The sequence below is a fragment of the Stegostoma tigrinum genome, chromosome 11 (assembly GCF_030684315.1).
Source record: "Stegostoma tigrinum isolate sSteTig4 chromosome 11, sSteTig4.hap1, whole genome shotgun sequence".
Lineage (NCBI taxonomy): Eukaryota > Metazoa > Chordata > Chondrichthyes > Orectolobiformes > Stegostomatidae > Stegostoma > Stegostoma tigrinum.
Window position 1 is genome coordinate 17,914,846 of NC_081364.1, and position 19,865 is coordinate 17,934,710.

At 44.3% G+C, this 19,865-nt stretch overlaps 1 protein-coding gene across 2 annotated transcripts in view; it reads left to right on the forward strand.

Annotated features, from left to right (window-relative positions):
- The first annotated feature begins 300 nt into the window (after nt 1-300).
- Nucleotides 301-19,865, forward strand: part of brpf1 (bromodomain and PHD finger containing, 1) — a 61,418-nt gene continuing 41,853 nt past the window's right edge. For both annotated transcript variants that reach the window (XM_048547722.2, XM_048547723.2), the window contains exons 1-3: nt 301-676; nt 6,054-7,601; nt 19,470-19,626. In XM_048547722.2, the coding sequence (XP_048403679.1) occupies nt 6,064-7,601; nt 19,470-19,626 (1,695 nt within the window). In that variant the 5' untranslated portion in view covers nt 301-676; nt 6,054-6,063. The remainder of the gene's footprint in view (nt 677-6,053; nt 7,602-19,469; nt 19,627-19,865) is intronic.

The following is a 19,865-nucleotide window of genomic DNA, read 5'->3' on the forward strand; positions in this document are numbered from 1 at the left end:
ATTCTTTCGAATATGCGCCTGATAAACACATCACTCCATTTACTCTCCGGATTGTCACTCCCGATCGCTCCCAGCAGATTCGCCTCTTTCATTCATTCTCGCAATTCAGGCAGCTGGAAAATATAGTTGCTTGTGAACGCCCATAATAAATCGAACAGGACAAATCACCGCGATGCATATATTTCTAGTCAGATTTTCCTATTTGCGCCTTGCGTATTTTATTCCGGGATATGAATGCAGTGTAGACTGTGTTGAATGTGCTGTTGATTGAATTCAAAGTCAGTTGTTGGTGGAGGAGGCGCCTTTGTTCCATCTTGTGAGTGGAACCCTGGGTTAACATTCAAACTGAGGGGGAAAGAGCCATTTGGTAACAGAGAGAGGGCAGGAGAGGTTGGGGCAGGTCTGGGCTGTATGTCTGTGTGAGTTTGGCTGTGTGTTTAGTCTCCTCCTGAACCCTGGCTTCCTCTGTGTGTGAATGGGGGTGGGGGGTGCCCCTGGGAGAGATGCTGTTGTTATGGAGCTCACAGCCTGGTTCCTTTACTGACTGCCTGGTGGTGATGGGCCTGCTCTGGAACAGCACACCGCAAACCCCTATCATCTAATCACACACACCATCATCCCTCTGCACTGACATCACTACAGGAGCACAACAGAAATGATCCATCCTCTTAACTTGGTAATATTCTTAAATATGTATGCTTTTTTCAGTTGCTCTGTACTTAAATGCTTAATCAGTCCAACTCCCCCTCCTCAGTTATAAATATTTATTGTAAAATATGCTGATAGATGTAATGAAACTCAAAAGAACAACTTTAATTTTAATACATTTTGCCATTTTATTTGCAGAACTGATGCTTTGTTCAGGTTGCCAGCAGCATGAAAGTGTCTGACACTATGGCTGTTGTCATTTTTCAGCAGATAGTTGCTGAAAACTGGATATTTCATTTACAATTATTGTGTATTTTTGCTGATTTGGCAGGCCAATGCTGCTATCGCCATTAGGCTAGTTGTGCTCATGTGCTGTGCAGTGTGAGTTCTGCTAAACCAAGAGCTCTGTCCCTGATCTGTCATTGTTGGAGTTAAATATTAACTGGCACTTCTGTGAATATATGATGAATGAAACAGATTGAGTTGGAGTTAGATGCTTGTTGGTATTGATTTGTCATTTGGCTGTAGTAAAATTTGTTCTTTGCTGTGTGATAGTTAAAGCACCATTGCAAATGTGCTAACAGAATGATGTATGAAATTACACTTCTGTGTTCTGTATGTGGAATTTTATTTTTCTTTATTCTTACATGGAATGTCAGCATTGCTGGCAAACGTAGCACTTGTTGCCATTCTTAGTTATCACTGAATTGAGTGGCTAGCAAGGCATTTCAGAGAGCAGTTAAGAGCCACGACTTTGCTGTTGTTCTGGACTCACATGTAGGCCAACCAGGTTAGGTTGGCAGAGTTTTCTTTGTTTAAAAAAGTTAATGAATTAGATGGAGTTTTACAACAACGACAGTTTTATATTCCATATTCATTAACTAAATTCAAATTCCACCTGCTGCTATAGTGAGATTTGTCCCCAGAGCATTAGACTAAATTATTCTGGAATACTAGTGCAGTGACATTTTCACTACATCATCATCACCCCATTGATTTGAAATATTTCAAAAGGTTATCATGCTGTTTGTCCAACATTTGACACTCACTGCTGTGTTCTCAACATTGGACTTGAAAATGTTTGTGGTATTGCAGAATACATGTCTGTTTTATGCAGACAGCATTGATTCTGGCATGCCTCGGTCAACGTAATGCTGTGCACATAACTTGTGCCTGTTTGATCACTGCACTTTGAATGTGTAGTTGGTTATCACTTGGAATTGCATCTGTCATTGCTAAATAAAGCATGTAGCTTTTACAATTCCACTTGGCTTCATAAACAGATACATTCAGTTTTCAAGTCTTATATTGATTTCTGGCTGATCTTCCATGGTATTGCTCTGGAGTAGCTTATCAAATGACTGTGGCTGTTTGTACTGTTCAGCTATCAAGACAGCTTGTCTCAGACAACAGCTAAGGGCCTTTGCATCAAGATTATTTCCATAGTAACTTTTTTGGCTTATTTGGAAGCAAAATGAATTGCAAGTGTTTGAGTTTTCTGATAGCTGCTTCTGCTCTGGGGAAAAACCAGAAGACAAGCAGGAAATGCCTGGCTTGTTGTGTTCTTGTGTTTGTTGTTTCAGGGTATTCCATTCTGATGTGTTTTGTGCAAAGTAAGACATCTAATGAAAAGATAGAGCAGTGAGATTGTGCTCTCCCAGATACAGTCCTTGTATTTAAAAAGCATAGTTTAATCAATGTTCTACATGTCCCTTTCTTTAATTGCAAGGCAAGCGATTTAACTGCTTGTGCTGCATCCAATATCTATGGTTGTGTAATTGGAATCATAAGAATTGCAAGAGCAGTCCTGGCTGGCATAGCATATTTAAACAATACATGTAGCTAATGCTATGAAATCGAGAAAGGTTTACTTTTCAGTCAGATCCATCTTTTTTAAGAATGTGCAACTACCATGTTCCAAAATTTGTTCCATTGCTTCCCTGGTCAGATTCATATGTGGGGATGTTATACTTTTGAGCTTGCCTGGATTTGAGCTGCCCATTTCCTAACTCAAAAGTTGCTATCACCGGCATGTTCATTGACCAACACTGGTTCCCAACACCTTGCAATATTTAAAATTCTAATCGTTGTTTTCCAATCTCTCTGTGGTCTTCCTTCTTGCCATCTCTGTCAACCTCCTCCAGCACAACAGTCCTTTGAGATCTGAAGAAGGTTCTCGACCTGAAGCATCAGCTTTGCTGCTCCTCTGATGCTGCTTGGCCTGCTGTGCTCATCCAGCTATACACTGTGTTATCTCAGATTCTCCAGCATCGGCAGTTCCTGTTATCTCTGTAATCCTTTGAGATCTCTGTGCTTTCCCAGTCCAACCTTTGGACAGACCACTTTTATTCATTCTACCTTTAGCAGCCGTGCCATCAGCTGCCTGGGCTTGAAGCTCTGAAATTCCTTTCTAAACCCCTGGAGTGCTCTTTGCTTCTTTCAGATGCTCCTTAAAACCTGTCTCTGACCAAGATTTTGTCTTGACCTGATATTGCATAATGTGGCTTTACGTCAAATTTTATTTAATAATGCTCCTTCAAGACACCTTGGGATATTTATCAAGGTGTAGAGCTGGATGAACACAACAGGCCAAGCAGCATCAGAGGAGCAGGAAAGCAGATGTTCCGGGTCCTGCTCTTCTGCTTGGTCTGCTGTGTTCATCCAGCTCTACACTTTGTTGTCTCAGATTCTCCAGCATCTGCAGTTCCTACTATCTCTGGAATAATTATTAATATGTTTTTGCTGTGACAGGGTTAAGTGTCCATACTGTTATTCCATGAATTACTATTTGAATCAGCAATGGAATGGTATGCAAACTGTCATATTTTTGACTGTATTAAAGGAGACCAACTCACTTGACCGATAACATTTGCAAAACACCTAAACATGTGGCAATTCTTATGTGGCAATTTGTCAATAACTAGTTCAGGAAGCTCTAAGTTGAACCCGTGTACTTTTCTACAAGGAAGTCAAATTGTGGAATGGACAAAATTGTCTTCTGGCTTTTCTCCAGGGCAGAAGCAGCTATCAGAACATTCAAACACTTCCAATTCATTTTGCTTCCAAATAAGCCAAAGGATTACTATGAAAATAACTTCTTGATGCAAAGGACCTTAGCAATGGTCTGAGACGGGCTGATTTGATAGCTGAACAGTACAAACCGCCCCAGTTATAACCTAATAGGCAACTCAAGAGTTATTTGTGAAATCATAGGAGCAGTTTGCACCTCATGCTCAGATGTTAAAGATGGGCAGCTGGGTACACAAAGGAAGGTATAAATATATTTCATAAAAATTTAAATTAAAAATTTAAGATAAAAATGCCAAAGCATTTCCCTGACTTGGTAGTGTTTAAAATTGTGTCACGTTAAGGATCCTTGCAAATTCCCCTTTCATTTGTCTGGTATGTGATGAGTTTGAACTCTCCTTGAATTATATATTCAGTGACCGAGGTGATTAGTTTTGTTTCATGGCAGTGATGGTGTAGTCAGAAAAGTCAGCAATGACCTCTAATTTTTAGTTCGTGCTCGCAAACATAACTGAACACAGGATCAATAAACAGGTGTACAAGACAAATGTGGAGTATTGATGTGGATTTAATGCTGTGTGTATGTTAATTTAACTTGTCTAATTAGTGCAGGTTCCTGGTTCTTTTCCCATTTGATGTCTTATTATAAGAGTAATAAGATCATACAGCATGAAAACAGACCCTTTGTCCAACCAGCCCATATCCCTCCAAATACTTTTTATTCATGTACTTATCTAAATCTTTTAAATGTTATAACTGTACCTGCATCCACAACTCTGCCTGGAAGTTCATTCCACACATGAACTACTGTGTGTTTAAAAAAAATGCACCCATGTCTTTGTTAAATCTTTCTCCTCTCACCCTAAAAATTTGCCCCCTAGTCTTCAAATCCCCCACCCTAGGGACAAGACACCTGCCAATCACCTTATCTATAGCCCTTAAGATTTTATAAACCTTTTATGAGGTCACCTCTCAACCTTCAACATTCCAGTGAAGAGAGGCCCATCCAGCTCTCCTGATAACTCAAATCCTCCATTCCCAGTAACATCCCGGTAAGTCTCACCTAAACCCTCTCCAGCTTAACAATATCCTTCTTATAACAAGGAGACCAGAACTGGATACAGTATTCCAGAAGAAGCCCCACCAATGCCCTGTATAATCTCAACATAATGCCCCAACTCCGAATTGCAAAGCTCTGACCAATGAAGTATGCTGACTGCCTTCTTGACAGCTCTATTTTCCTGTGATGCAATTTGTTCTTTGAGCTCTTAGCATGGTCCTGTGTGAATAAAACATACAGATTCAGACCTAGTAATATTTAATGTGCTGACTGTGTGAAGTTACATTCAAGTACAGTAATCCATAAGCATACTGTCTTTAATGAAATGTGTATTTATTACCACCTATCTATGCATTACTGTGATCCAAAACTAATGTAGCACTTGGCCATTCAAGCACTGCAATGGCATTAATGTCATAAGGAACTGAATGCTGTTTAGCTCAGTTTTGCACAACAGTGAAAAAGCATGGGCTTGTTCAAACACAGCAGCATGTTGCTGCCAGGTGATATTACTTTGTCTGACTAAACTTCCCACCCAGTGTCTTTGCATCAGACTGTGCTGAGTGAATCCTGCCCATTGAAGGCACCATGATGTATTTGACTTGTTCAGTAAGGTCATGAATAAAGAATGGTTTGTGATGATTTGCTTCTGTTATTATCACAGCTGCCACTGTATTTTCTATTAAGTAAAATACAATGGTTAGGTAAGCCTTATTGCATACTGGAAATTGATTAGATTGGTTAAATATCTCAATTGCAATACTTATTTTTGTTGCTTGTACCCACTCAGCATTGTCAGCGAGCAACTACATATGTCATCACCACATTTGTTTTTGGCACTGTTTGTGACTCAGCAGTAAACCTCCAACATCTGGCTGGAGCAGAGCAGTGCTGATGTTTTCCTTGGTGCTTTGCCCAATGACCTGTCAACTTGCCATTAAACTGACCTGATTTGTGAATAACATGAACATTAGACTTGTTCTCCTAACCTGTCGCCCTGTAATCATGCAATGCACACTTGACAGTAATCTCACTAACTTAAAAAATATTTAGATCAGTGGATTAGCTCAAGTCCCAAATACTTCATTTTTGGAGACATAATGTTAACAACTAAGCAAAAGAGTGTCAGAATTCTAGAAAGGTTACCATCTCATGGATTTCTATTTCATGTTGGAATCTATTCCCCAATGGCACAACTCCATATTTTGTACTCTGTAATTCATTTAGAACTCTCATATGATGTTGAAATATTGTATCTAATGAGGCAGGCCTGTTGTTTATATAGTATGTAACACTGGATTTTTGTTTCTGTTTTCAGAAATAGCAGGATGGGTCTGGACTTTGATGTGAAAACATTTTGTCACAACCTGCGTGCAACCAAGCCTCCTTATGAGTGCCCGGTGGAGAGTTGTCGGAAAATCTACAAAAGTTACAGTGGCATTGAGTACCACTTGTACCACTATGATCACGACAACCCCGCGCAGCAGACACCAGTGCGGAAACCTAAGAAGAAGGGGCGTAACTCGCGGACGGGCACACAGCAGTCTCCGAACCCGTCGGAGATCTCCCAGTCACCGACCCGGGAGTTGCTGACGTACGCTCAGGCACAGCGCCTGGTTGAGGTGGACATTGAAGGGCGGCTGCACAGGATTAGCATTTTTGATAATCTAGAGGTGCTATCGGAGGACGACACAACAGTAGAGGATATTGTTGAGTGCAACAGCAACAAGGAAAATGCAGAGACTCCGACGGCAACCCCGAAAACCAACAAGCACAAAAACAAGGACAAGCGCAAGGACTCCAGCCATAACACCAGTGCTTCTGCCACCAAACTGCCAGAAGTGATCTATCGTGAAATTGACCACAGTGCATCAGATGCTCCTCCCCGCCCATTGTCATATTACCGTTACATTGAAAAGTCTGTAGAGGAATTGGATGAGGAGGTTGAATATGACATGGATGAGGAGGACTACGTTTGGTTGGACATCATGAATGAGAAAAGGAAAATTGAAGGAGTGAACTTCATCCCACAGGAGGTGTTTGAGTACCTTATGGATCGGCTGGAGAAAGAATCCTACTTTGAAAGCCACAACAAGGGAGACCCGAATACGTTAATAGATGAGGATGCCGTCTGTTGTATCTGTAATGATGGCGAGTGCCAAAATAGCAATGTGATTCTTTTCTGTGATATGTGTAACTTGGCTGTACACCAGGAATGCTATGGAGTTCCTTATATACCTGAGGGCCAATGGCTCTGTCGTAGGTGTCTGCAGTCTCCATCACGGGCAGTAGATTGTGCGTTATGCCCCAACAAGGGTGGCGCATTTAAACAGACAGATGATGGACGATGGGCACATGTAGTCTGTGCCCTGTGGATCCCGGAAGTCTGCTTTGCAAACACTGTTTTCCTAGAACCTATTGACAGTATTGAGCACATCCCACCAGCTCGCTGGAAGTTAACTTGTTATATCTGTAAGCAGCGAGGCTCAGGGGCATGTATTCAGTGCCACAAAGCCAACTGTTACACAGCATTCCATGTGACCTGTGCACAGCAGGCGGGATTGTACATGAAAATGGAGCCTGTACGGGAAACTGGTGCAAATGGCACTTCATTCAGTGTACGGAAAACAGCATATTGTGACATTCATACACCACCAGGGTCTGTGCGTAAGCCTCCTGCTCTTTCCCATAGTGAAGGTGAGGAGGAGGATGATGATGAAGGAGAAGATGGGAAGGGGCCCAGTTCAGAGAAAGTGAAAAAGGCAAAAGCCAAGTCTAGGCTAAAAATGAAGAAAGCTCGCAAGATCCTAGCAGAAAAACGGGCGGCAGCACCTGTAGTTTCAGTACCCTGCATTCCACCTCATAGGTATGTGTGACTTGTTAGACTGTGAACTAGAGCTGAGCCTTTATAGGTAATTATCAGCTGTGACTAAATATAAAGCTGTCAATAGGTATGAGACTTCAAAGGGTTAACTTGTGTATGCTGATCAGAGAGGGATGGATTGAGAATGCATACTGAAATCCCCATGAGAGAGGGAACTTCCTCAAAACATGTAAATTTTATTTCACATCTCTTGGACATTTGCTAAACCAGCAGCTGTTAATAATACGTGTTTTTAATATTACAGTAATTTTACGTAAATTGTAATAAACAGTTGTAATTGAGGACAAAGTTAACTTTTGGAGCAGGTACTGGACAGTATATGTTGCACTTGTTTAGCTGTGGGTGGAAGCTGATGGAATAGGCTAATGTCAAACAGTGATTGCACTGGAAGAAGAGACAGTTAGAGTTACAAATTGGACAGTGTGAAGGAGATTAGCGCACACCAGGTGAAGGAAATTTATCTCTAGAGACCTGGGATTAATGATGGTATCTATGTTGGCATTAATTTACTCCCTCACTCTGGCTCAAGAACTCCGAGCTAAATTTGACAGAAAATATCAGTGGCAGCAGACAGGATAATAGTACACAACATCTCAATTACTGACAGTTTTCTGTCGTCAATTTAGTGTTTTTAGGAATGCATTTTTTTTTAAAAATGCTATCGGTCAACTGATGCAGTTATTACGTCTTGGGGTATATTAAGCAGAGCAAAGTAGTTGCCCTTAGAGGCTACGTTTATACAGTTCCTAGTGGCCACAACAGAGCACTAGGGAGCAATTTTTAAGAGTGTGTTAACTTCATAATTGTGACTAAACAAACCCAGTGGCCGTGAAAAGCTAACTATATATTTGTGCAATGTCCTATTTCTCTCTAAATTTAAATTAATTCTGCATATTTCCAAAAAGATTTTACAAACAAAACTGCCTTTTACAAGATTGTCTTAAGACAGAACCTAAAACAGTCATAATTGTTTAGACCTCTACTGAGAATTTGAATTAAAAGTAAGGGGTTTCATCACTCTGTATTTAGCCTCACCTCTAGCCAAGCTGTTCACATGGTAGAGTAGCAATGGCGGGAGTTTCTGGGGATAATTCAGGATGCACAGCAATGAAAAATGAGACTAAAATAACTAGTAATATAAAAGAAGATTGCAAAAGCTTTTCTAAGATATATGAAAGGTAGGATAGAGGCAAGACCGAACCTTGGACCATTGGAAAACGAGGCTGGAGAAGTAGTAACAGGGAACAAGGAAATGGTAGTGGAACTGAATAGGTACTTTGAAACAGTCTTCATTGTGGAAGACACAGTAGCATGTTAGAACTTCAAGAGAGCCGGGGCTGAGATGAGTCACCTGCCATCACCGAGGAGAAGGTGTGGAGAAGCTGAAAGGCCTGAAGACGGATAAATTACCTGGACTGGATAGATTACAAGCCATAGTTCTGAAGGAGATAGCTGAGGAGACAGTGGATGCATTGGTGGTGATATTTCAGGATCACGGGTTAGGGAGTGTACCAGAGGACTGGAAAGTGTTTAAAGTAGCGCTCCTATTTAAGAAGGAAAAGTAAAGGCCTGTTAGCCTGACCTTGGTCATGAGTAAGATTTTAGCGACCATTATAGAGGATGAGATTGTGGAGTACTTGGAAGTACTATAGTAAATTAAGCCTGAGCCAGCATGCCTTTGTTAAGGGGAGATCATGGTTGACAAATCTGTCAGAATTCTTTGAGGAGGTAATAAACAAGTTAGACAAAGGAGGGCCAGTGGATGTGACCTATCTGTACTTGCAGAAGGCCTTTGACAAGGTACTGCACAGGAGGCTGCTAAATAAGAGCCCATGGTATTAGAGACAAGGTACTGGCATGGATTGAGAACTGGCTGACTGGCAGAAAGTAGACAATGGGATGGCTGCCAATGACTAGTGGAGTTCTGTAGGGGTCAGTGTTGGGACCACAGCTATTCACATTATACATTAATGATCTGGATGAAGGAATATTGTTGTGAAGTTTGCAGCTGACGTTGCTCGTTCCCCTCACTTCTGATGCATAGTGGCAGTCAGGTGTATTGTTTACAAGATGCCCTGAAGGAACTCATCAAGACTCCTCTGAAAGCACTGTCCAACCACATGACCTCTCCCATCTAGAAGAACAAGTGAACCTCAGCTTCAAGTTGCCCTCCAAGCCACACACTATCATGACAGAATCATAACACTATTCCTTCAACATTGTTGCTTCAAAATATTGGAACTCCATTCTGAGTAGTGCTGTACCACCCCCAAAGGACTGCAGCACTTCAAGAAGACAGCTGGCCTCCACATTCTCAAGGGCAGTTGTGGATGGGCAATAAATGCTAGCTTAGGCAGTGTCACACATATTCATGAACAAATAAAAAGGGAATTTCCTGGTTTGCTATTGAGAAGATTTGTATACTTGACCTGTTTACTGACATCGGTTTGACTTGGGACCAGATTTGAATTGCTGTCAGGTGAAAGGAAAACATTGCCACAGGGCTTTGAGGGCGGTTCTCTTTGAGGGCAATGGCAAATGCAATTAGTTTGACTGCAAAACCTGGTGGCTGAATGAACCTTAGACATATGATATTTAAGCACTTGAAAATCATGGGTGTCTTTAATCTTCACAATTAATTTGGAATAGTCAGATTGGCAGAGGAAAACTTCACAGCAGATAATTGGGACAGTTTCTAGAACAATATGTTGTGGATCCAACCAGGCATCTGGTGATGTGTAATGGAAGGTGTAAGAAATAATGTTGAAGATAAAGATCCCCTTGGAAACTGTGAACATAACATGGTAGAATTTAGCATTCTATTTGGGATGTGCCAGTGAGGTGGGATTAGCTGTGGTTAATACAGGGTTACAGGGATAAGGTAGGGTGGGTGTGGGTGTAATGCTCCTTTGGAGGGCGGTGTGCACTCAATGGGCTCTTACAGCGTTGTAGGGAGTCTGTGCTAAAGATACATGTCCTGTATGTTGTCCTAAATACCTTATTAACCTGCCCTTCCACCTTCTGGGATTTGTGGACAAGCACCCTGAAATTCCAGTCTTCCTGTATGCTTTCTGGTGTCCCACTGTTCACTGTTCATTAAGTGTTCTTCCAAAGTGCATCAGCACACTTATCAGGGTTAAATCCTATTTGACCAATTGTTTATATCCTCCCTTAACTGAAGACCTTCTTTCTCACGTCAACCATCTGGCCAATCTGTGTGTCATCTACAAACTTACTTGTAATTCCACTGCCCACATACATTCTCATCTACCTCATTGATATAAATCATTAACAGTAAGGGACCCTGCACCTGATCCCTATGTTATACCACTGGACGCTACCCTTCAGTTACGCAACAGCCTTCTACCGCCACTAATTTTGGATAATAATGGCAGAAGAGTTGAATAAATACTTTGCATAGAGGACGCAAATAGCATTTCAAAATTGCTAAACATTCTAGGCACCTTCACTGAGGTTTTCTTTGCAGAATGAAGAAATTCAAAACTGTATTGTAGGGTGTGTCTTATAACCTTCCACTACGGGCAGAAGGGAGGAGACAAGAGAGAACTGAATTTTGTTGAAAGGCTCATTGCTATCAACACTTAGTCATTCAGTATTAGATTAAGTATGTTGTTTTCACCTTAAGGAAGGCTCCACCCATTTCAGTTACTTGTCAGTGTAGAGTTCAACTACATAGCTACACATTGCAAGATTATAAAATAAAACTTTACATTTTTTGCCTGTCTCAGGGATTCAGATCTTCTCTATTCTTTTGGATTAATATAATTGAATTAATTTGTTAGATGGCCCCCTTTAATGTATTATGTTTTCCTGGTAGGATAAGTGAGGTAAAAACCATTTGGGAGCTAATTAGACATGGTTTGGAGACGTAGGTTTCTGTGAAATGTTGGAATCCTAGGTGGACTCATTGGCCTAATTTGTTCATTCTTTTGGTTTGACTTTTTTCTGCCCATCTATTTCATTATAATAATAACGCCTAGAGGATTCACAATTTTAAGTTGGTCTGCTTGTGTATCAATTTTAAATCTCACCAATACAAACAATGCATTGCCTCAATTACCTGTCCATCGTTATGACGCAATATGCAGCAATATTGAATACAGTAATGGTAATAATGAAGTCACGTGTTTGTGAGAAATTATTTCTTGTTCCTTGTCCCGGGGATAGCAGCATTTGCTAGAGTAGCTTCTACAGTGAGATTGATTTAAAGGACATGACTGTAGTTCTTTTCTGAAAGAGCATTGTAGAGAAACTTTGCAGATGTACCTTTGTGCTGGTGCAGGTCAGTTAGTAATTAAGTGTCATCCAAGGAAGACATGTTTTTTGGCACTAACATAAATGTATGATTGACATACAAAGGGAAGTGATTGTTTAAAGTACTTATTTTAGAGGACTGGTTTACGATAATAATTGAATCAAATAAATGCATCTGTAGAAGTTAATGTTGCCAGGCAGTCATTCTCACCTGCAATGACTGTGCAACTTTGTCGTTTCCTTTTGTACATTAGTCATGCATTTATATTGGCTTATCAAATATCAAAAAAAAGAGCTAGGCATGACAGAATTCAACTGCGAGTAAGAGCTGGTACTCTGTAAATTTAGCCTGTAGTTACATTGATCACTAGTGTGTGTCCTACCGTGTTGTATTATGTTTAATTACTGTATTCTAGCTTCAACAAGAACAGGAAAACAATTCAAAGGAAATGTGAAATGAACAGGAGGGTTCAACTCTGTGGTTTAAGATTTAGCCCATGACTGCCCATGCTTAGATTGCTTATAGCTGAATAGTCAATGCACAGCGTGCTGCTTTTGTGGCTTGTGCCATGATTAACATTGCGGATGTGGCTGATAGACATTCAGAAAAGGGCTAAAATAAAAAAAACCACTACAAGGGGAAAGAATGAAGCTCACTGTGAAAATGAAAGTTGTGCACACTTCAAAATGAAGATAAGCGTTATATGCACTGTTCAGCAACATGTGAAAACTGCAGGGCAGTAGCACCAACTATCTTATACAAATCAGTTTTTGTTATCTACATGAATGTTCAAGTCATCGTGAGAGTTAGAAAAGGTCCAGTTTGTTTGTGCCATTATGCATGAAAGGACTTGTGGAGGTATAGCCAATTTTCTTGTTTTTATTAAAAGTGCACTTTGGGAAAAGAGATAGAAGAGAAGTCTGGTATATATGTGTTGGTTAATTTTAATATGTGTAATTTATAATGTGTATATACTATATATATATTTTATATGTATATTAAAAACAGATGAGTGCCTAGAATGTGACCTATATTGGAGAGGAGATAATGGGAACTGCAGATGCTGGAGAATCCAAGATAATAAAATGTGAGGCTGGATGAACACAGCAGGCCCAGCAGCATCTCCGGAGCACAAAAGCTGACGTTTCGGGCCTAGACCCTTCATCAGAGAGGGGGATGGGGTGAGGGTTCTGCAATAAATAGGGAGAGAGGGGGAGGCGGACCGAAGATGGAGAGAAAAAAAGATAGGTGGAGAGAGTTTAGGTGGGGAGTTAGGGAGGGGATAGGTCAGTCCAGGGAAGACGGACAAGTCAAGGAGGTGGGATGAGGTTAGTAGGTAGATGGGGGTGCGGCTTGGGGTGGGAGGAAGGGATGGATGAGAGGAAGAACAGGTTAGGGAGGCAGAGACAGGTTGGACTGGTTTTGGGATGCAGTGGGTGGGGGGGAAGAGCTGGGCTGGTTGTGTGGTGCAGTGGGGGGAGGGGATGAACTGCGCTGGTTTAGGTATGCGGTGGGGGAAGGGGAGATTTTGAAGCTGGTGAAGTCCACATCAATACCATTGGGCTGCAGGGTTCCCAAGCGGAATAGGAGTTGCTGTTCCTGCAACCTTCGGGTGGCATCATTGTGGCACTGCAGGAGGCCCATGATGGACATGTCATCTAAAGAATGGGAGGGGGAGTGGAAATGGTTGGCGACTGGGAAGTGCAGTTGTTTATTGCGAACCGAGCGGAGGTGTTCTGCAAAGCGGTTCCCAAGCCTCCGCTTGGTTCCCCCAATGTAGAGGGAGCCACACCGGGTACAGTGGATGCAGTATACCACATTGGCAGATGTGCAGGTGAACCTCTGCTTAATGTGGAATGTCATCTGGGGGCCTGGGATAGGGATGAGGGAGGTGGTGTGGGGGCAAGTGTAGCATTTCCCGCAGTTGCGGGGGAAGGTGCCGGGTGTGGTGGGGTTGGAGGGCAGTGTGGAGCGAACAAGGGAGTCACGGAGAGAGTGGTCTCTCCGGAAAGCAGACAGGGGTGGGGATGGAAAAATGTTTTGGGTGGTGGGGTCGGATTGTAGATGGCGTAAGTGTCGGAGGATGATGCGTTATATCCGGAGGATGGTGGGGTGGTGTGTGAGAACGAGGGGGATCCTCTTTGGGCGGTTGTGGCGGGGACGGGGTGTGAGGGATGTGTTGCGGGAAATACGGGAGACGCGGTCAAGGGCGTTCTCGATCACTGTGGGGGGAAAGTTGCGGTCCTTGAAGAACTTGGACATCTGGGATGTGCGGGAGTGGAATGCCTCATCATGGGAGCAGATGCGGCGGAGGCGGAGGAATTGGGAATAGGGGATGGAATTTTTGCAGGAGGGTGGGTGGGAGGAGGTGTATTCTAGGTAGCTGTGGGAGTCGGTGGGCTTGAAATGGACATCAGTGACAAGCTGGTTGCCTGAGATGGAGACTGAGAGATCCAGGAAGGTGAGGGATGTGCTGGAGATGGCCCAGGTGAACTGAAGGTTGGGGTGGAAGGTGTTGGTGAAGTGGATGAACTGTTCGAGCTCCTCTGGGGAGCAAGAGGCGGTGCCGATACAGTCATCAATGTACCGGAGGAAGAGGTGGGGTTTGGGGCCTGTGTCGGTGCGGAAGAGGCACTGTTCCACGTAACCTACAAAGAGGCAGGCATAGCTGGGGCCCATGCGGGTGCCCATGGCCACCCCCTTAGCCTGTAGGAAGTGGGAGGAGTCAAAAGAGAAGTTGTTGAGGGTGAGGACGAGTTCGGCGAGGCGGATGAGGGTGTCGGTGGAGGGGGACTGGTCGGGCCTGCGGGACAGGAAGATGCGGATGGCCTTGAGGCCATCTGCATGCGGAATGCAGGTGTATAGGGACTGGACATCCATGGTGAAGATGGGGTGTTGGGGGCCAGGGAATTGGAAGTCCTGAAGGAGGTGGAGGGCGTGGGTGGTGCCATGGACGTAGGTAGGGAGTTCCTGGCCCAAAGGGGAGAAAATGGAGTCCGCTCCCTCCGCTCCAACCCCAACCTCACCATCAAACCCCGCAGACAAGGGTGGCGCAGTGGTAGTATGGCGCACTGACCTCTACATTGCCGAGGCCAGACGCCAACTCTCCGACACCACCTCTTACCGCCCCCTCGATCATGACCCCACACCCGAGCACCAAACCATCATCTCCAACACCATTCATGACCTCATCACCTCAGGGGACCTCCCACCCACAGCCTCCAACCTCATTGTTCCCCAACCCCGCACGGCCCGTTTCTATCTCCTTCCCAAAATCCACAAACCTGCCTGCCCTGGTCGACCCATCGTCTCAGCCTGCTCCTGCCCCACCGAACTCATCTCCACCTATCTGGACTCCATTTTCTCCCCTTTGGTCCAGGAACTCCCTACCTACGTCCGTGGCACCACCCACGCCCTCCACCTCCTCCAGGACTTCCAATTCCCTGGTCCCCAACACCTCATCTTCACCATGGACGTCTAGTCATGGGTGGTGTCACGGACGTAGGTAGGGAGTTCCTGGACCAAAGGGGAGAAAATGGAGTCCAGATAGGTGGAGATGAGTTCGGTGGGGCAGGAGCAGGCTGAGACGATGGGTCGACCAGGGCAGGCAGGTTTGTGGATTTTGGGAAGGAGATAGAAACGGGCCGTGCGGGGTTGGGGAACAATGAGGTTGGAGGCTGTGGGTGGGAGGTCCCCTGAGGTGATGAGGTCATGAATGGTGTTGGAGATTATGGTTTGGTGCTCGGGTGTGGGGTCATGATCGAGGGTACGGTAAGAGGTGGTGTCGGAGAGTTGGCGTCTGGCCTCGGCAATGTAGAGGTCAGTGCGCCATACTACCACTGCGCCACCCTTGTCTGCGGGGTTTGATGGTGAGGTTGGGGTTGGAGGGGAGGGAGCGGACTCCATTTTCTCCCCTTTGGTCCAGGAACTCCCTACCTAAATCCGTGGCACCACCCACGCCCTCCACCTCCTTCAGGACTTCCAATTCCCTGGCCCCCAACACCTCATCTTCACCATGGATGTCCAGTCCCTATACACCTGCATTCCGCATGCAGATGGCCTCAAGGCCCTCCGCTTCTTCCTGTCCCGCAGGCCCGACCAGTCCCCCTCCACCGACACCCTCATCCGCCTAGCCGAACTCGTCCTCACCCTCAACAACTTCTCTTTTGACTCCTCCCACTTCCTACAGGCTAAGGGGGTGGCCATGGGCACCCGCATGGGCCCCAGCTATGCCTGCCTCTTTGTAGGTTACGTGGAACAGTGCCTCTTCCGCACCTACACAGGCCCCAAACCCCACCTCTTCCTCCGGTACATTGATGACTGTATCGGCGCCTCCTCTTGCTCCCCAGAGGAGCTCGAACAGTTCATCCACTTCACCAACACCTTCCACCCCAACCTTCAGTTCACCTGGGCCATCTCCAGCACATCCCTCACCTTCCTGGACCTCTCAGTCTCCATCTCAGGCAACCAGCTTGTAACTGATGTCCATTTCAAGCCCACCGACTCCCACAGCTACCTAGAATACACCTCCTCCCACCCACCCTCCTGCAAAAATTCCATCCCCTATTCCCAATTCCTCCGCCTCCGCCGCATCTGCTCCCATGATGAGGCATTCCAGTCCTGCACATCCCAGATGTCCAAGTTCTTCAAGGACCGCAACTTTCCCCCCACAGTGATCGAGAACGCCCTTGACCGCATCTCCCGTATTTCCCGCAACACATCCCTCACACCCCGTCCCCGCCACAACCGCCCAAAGAGGATCCCCCTCGTTGTCACACACCACCCCACCATCCTCCGGATACAACGCATCATCCTCCGACACTTCCACCACCTACAATCCGACCCCACCACCCAAGACATTTTTCCATCCCCACTCCTGTCTGTTTTCCGGAGAGACCACTCTCTCTGTGACTCCCTTGTTCGTTCCACACTGCCCTCAAACCCCACCACACCCGGCACCTTCCCCTGCAACTGCAGGAAATGCTACACTTGCCCCCACACCACCTCCCTCACCCCTAACCCAGGCCCCAAGATGACATTCCACATTAAGCAGAGGTTCACCTGCACATCTGCCAATGTGGTATACTGCATCCAACGTACCCTGCGTGGCTACCTCTACATTGGGGAAACCAAGCGGAGGCTTGGGAACCGCTTTGCAGAACACCTCCGCTCAGTTTGCAACAAACAACTGCACCTCCCAGTCGCCAACCATTTCCACTCCCCCTCCCATTCTTTAGATGACGTGTCCATCATGGGCCTCCTGCAGTGCCACAATGATGCCACCCGAAGGTTGCAGGAACAGCAACTCATATTCCGCTTGGGAACCCTGCAGCCCAATGGTATCGATGTGGACTTCACCAGCTTCAAAATCTCCCCTTCCCCCCACCGCATCCCTAAACCAGCGCAGTTCGTCCGCTCCCCCCACTGCACCACACAACCAGCCCAGCTCTTCCCCTCCACCCACTGCATCCCAAAACCAGTCCAACCTGTCTCTGCCTCCCTAACCTGTTTCTTCCTCTCACCCATCCCTTCCTTCCACCCCAAGCTGCACCTCCATCTACCCACTAACCTCATCCCACCTCCTTGACCTGTCCGTCTTCCCTGGACTGACCTATCCCCTCCCTACCTCCCCACCTAAACTCTCTCCACCTATCTTCTTTTCTCTCCATCTTTGGTCCGCCTCCCCCTCTCTCCCTATTTATTGCAGAACCCTCACCCCATCCCCCTCTCTGATGAAGGGTCTAGGCCCGAAACGTCAGCTTTTGTGCTCCTGAGATGCTGCTGGGCCTGCTGTGTTCATCCAGCCTCACGTTTTATTATCTTGGAATTCGCCAGCATCTGCAGTTCCCATTACCTCATTGACTCTTCTTGTTTTTCAAATTTCTGTAGAATAGCTTGGACAGCAGCTCTCCTAAATGTTAGATTTTCCCTATTACTCTCTGTTCCCCCACACAGTGTGTATCATTGATCAGCTGAAATGTCAGGTGACCTCAGTGTTGGGAACCTAATCCATGTTGCTTTTGTTTGGTGTTGGTGAGAGAATGAGGAATGTGATTTGCATCCTCTCCCATTAGAAATATCTAGCTCACCCACCTATCCAGAAATTTAATGGTAGAGAGAAGGAGTTGCCTATTGTGAAATGTTGCGAAGATTGGTACAGTATTTGTGGATTGGGAGGCTGGACATTATAATTTGATGTTTGTAAAATATTAGTTTTTGTAAAATGCTGGGGGAGGGAGCGTTGTGTGGTCCCTTTAAAAGATTGTGCTTTTTCTATGCTTGGAAATGTCTGTGAGCAGCTTGAAAGTTTGCAAGTACAAAGTACAACGTACAAATTGAAACATTTATATTGAAAGGCCATACCATTAGCAGGCTAAGCAGCATTTTTTACCAAGACAACAAGTTTTTGAACTTAGCCATCAATTTGAACCAGGCAGTTAGATATTTAAAAACCCATCAAATTTGAGTCTGATGGTTTTGACAACCTAGGACCAATCCAATTGTAAGAAATTGATATGTCATTGGGTATAAAAGAACGGAGCATTTGGACAAGGACAGGAGAACTAATTGCCACCTGCCAGAGTTAACAGCTCTCGAGAGAATTGCTGCCTGTCACAGACTCCTATAAGTCTTAGAGAAAGCGCCATCTAAATATCAAAGGTACCAACTGGTTAATTTTCCTGACAGAAGAATCAAAGGAGGTAGTGTTCCTGACAGAACATTCAACAGAGAAGACACAGAGAATTCTGGAAGACATATAATCTAGCTGTGATTTCGAGAGACTATATTCTACTTTTGTAAATTTTATTTTATATATGTGGGACTTGTATTTATTGGAACAGCATACTATTAAAATCTTCCTTGATTTCGGAATAGTAGTTAGAAATGATTTGTTTGGTTTGTTAATAGTTTATTTAATTTGATCGCTGTTAGAATTAAATAAATTGTTATTTGTTGATTGTAAAGTGAGTGTCGGGGTTTATTTTATTTAACCACTAGAAATTGCTGAAAGGCAAGTTACACCACTTTTCACACTCCATGTACAGATTATAGGGCAAGGTACTCCTCCTTTGGCTGTTTTGGTTTTAGTTAACAGATGGGGGCGTCAATCTCTGCTTTCTTATGGAAGAAAAGAAAAGGTTTGGGAGAATGAGAGATCCCAGTCTGTAGCAGGAAAACCAGGACTACCATCACTCTAACCCAAGTCACAATATGAACTGGAGTATAATAGACGCGAGGGATGAGAGAATTATGTTTGGAGGAACTTTTTCTGAAAACTTTACCCTGACAGACTCTCAATGTCAGTGAGGGTAATGCACCCATGTCCTCTGTTCTTACTGAGAATAGTGATGTAAGGTCAAGACATTCATCAACAATGCACAACTTAATCTCTTCAAGTAATATGCAGAGGACGAATTATTAATTCTGGTCTTTTCACTGAGGACTCACTGATATTGAGTTGTATCTTGTCATTTCTTTATGCTGATGAAGGTTTTATGCTCCATTCTCAGTGTGCATTAATTACGACCATTTTGAAAATAAATAAACACATTATATCCTTAATTTATTTTTAGGTTAAGTAAGATTACAGGTCGACTATCTATTCAGCGTAAGAGCCAGTTTATGCAGCGACTTCACAGTTATTGGACATTAAAGCGACAGTCAAGAAATGGTGTCCCACTCCTTCGGCGGTTGCAGTCCCATTTGCAGTCTCAGCGAAATGCAGAGCAGGTACACTTTCTGTATGTGGTTTGACCAGGTAACTAACTTAATATGTGATGTTAGCTAGAGAATAACATGACAAATGGTTCCACACACCAAAATGCTTCCTCGCACTCATTCATGTCTCAGTGATTAGGGACAAACAGGAGTATAAAAAAAGCTCAATCATTTGGGCTCTGTTCACCTATTGTTTAGGTTCTATGTGGAACAAACACTAATTTTCATTCCCTCTCTGTCCTGATGCAAAG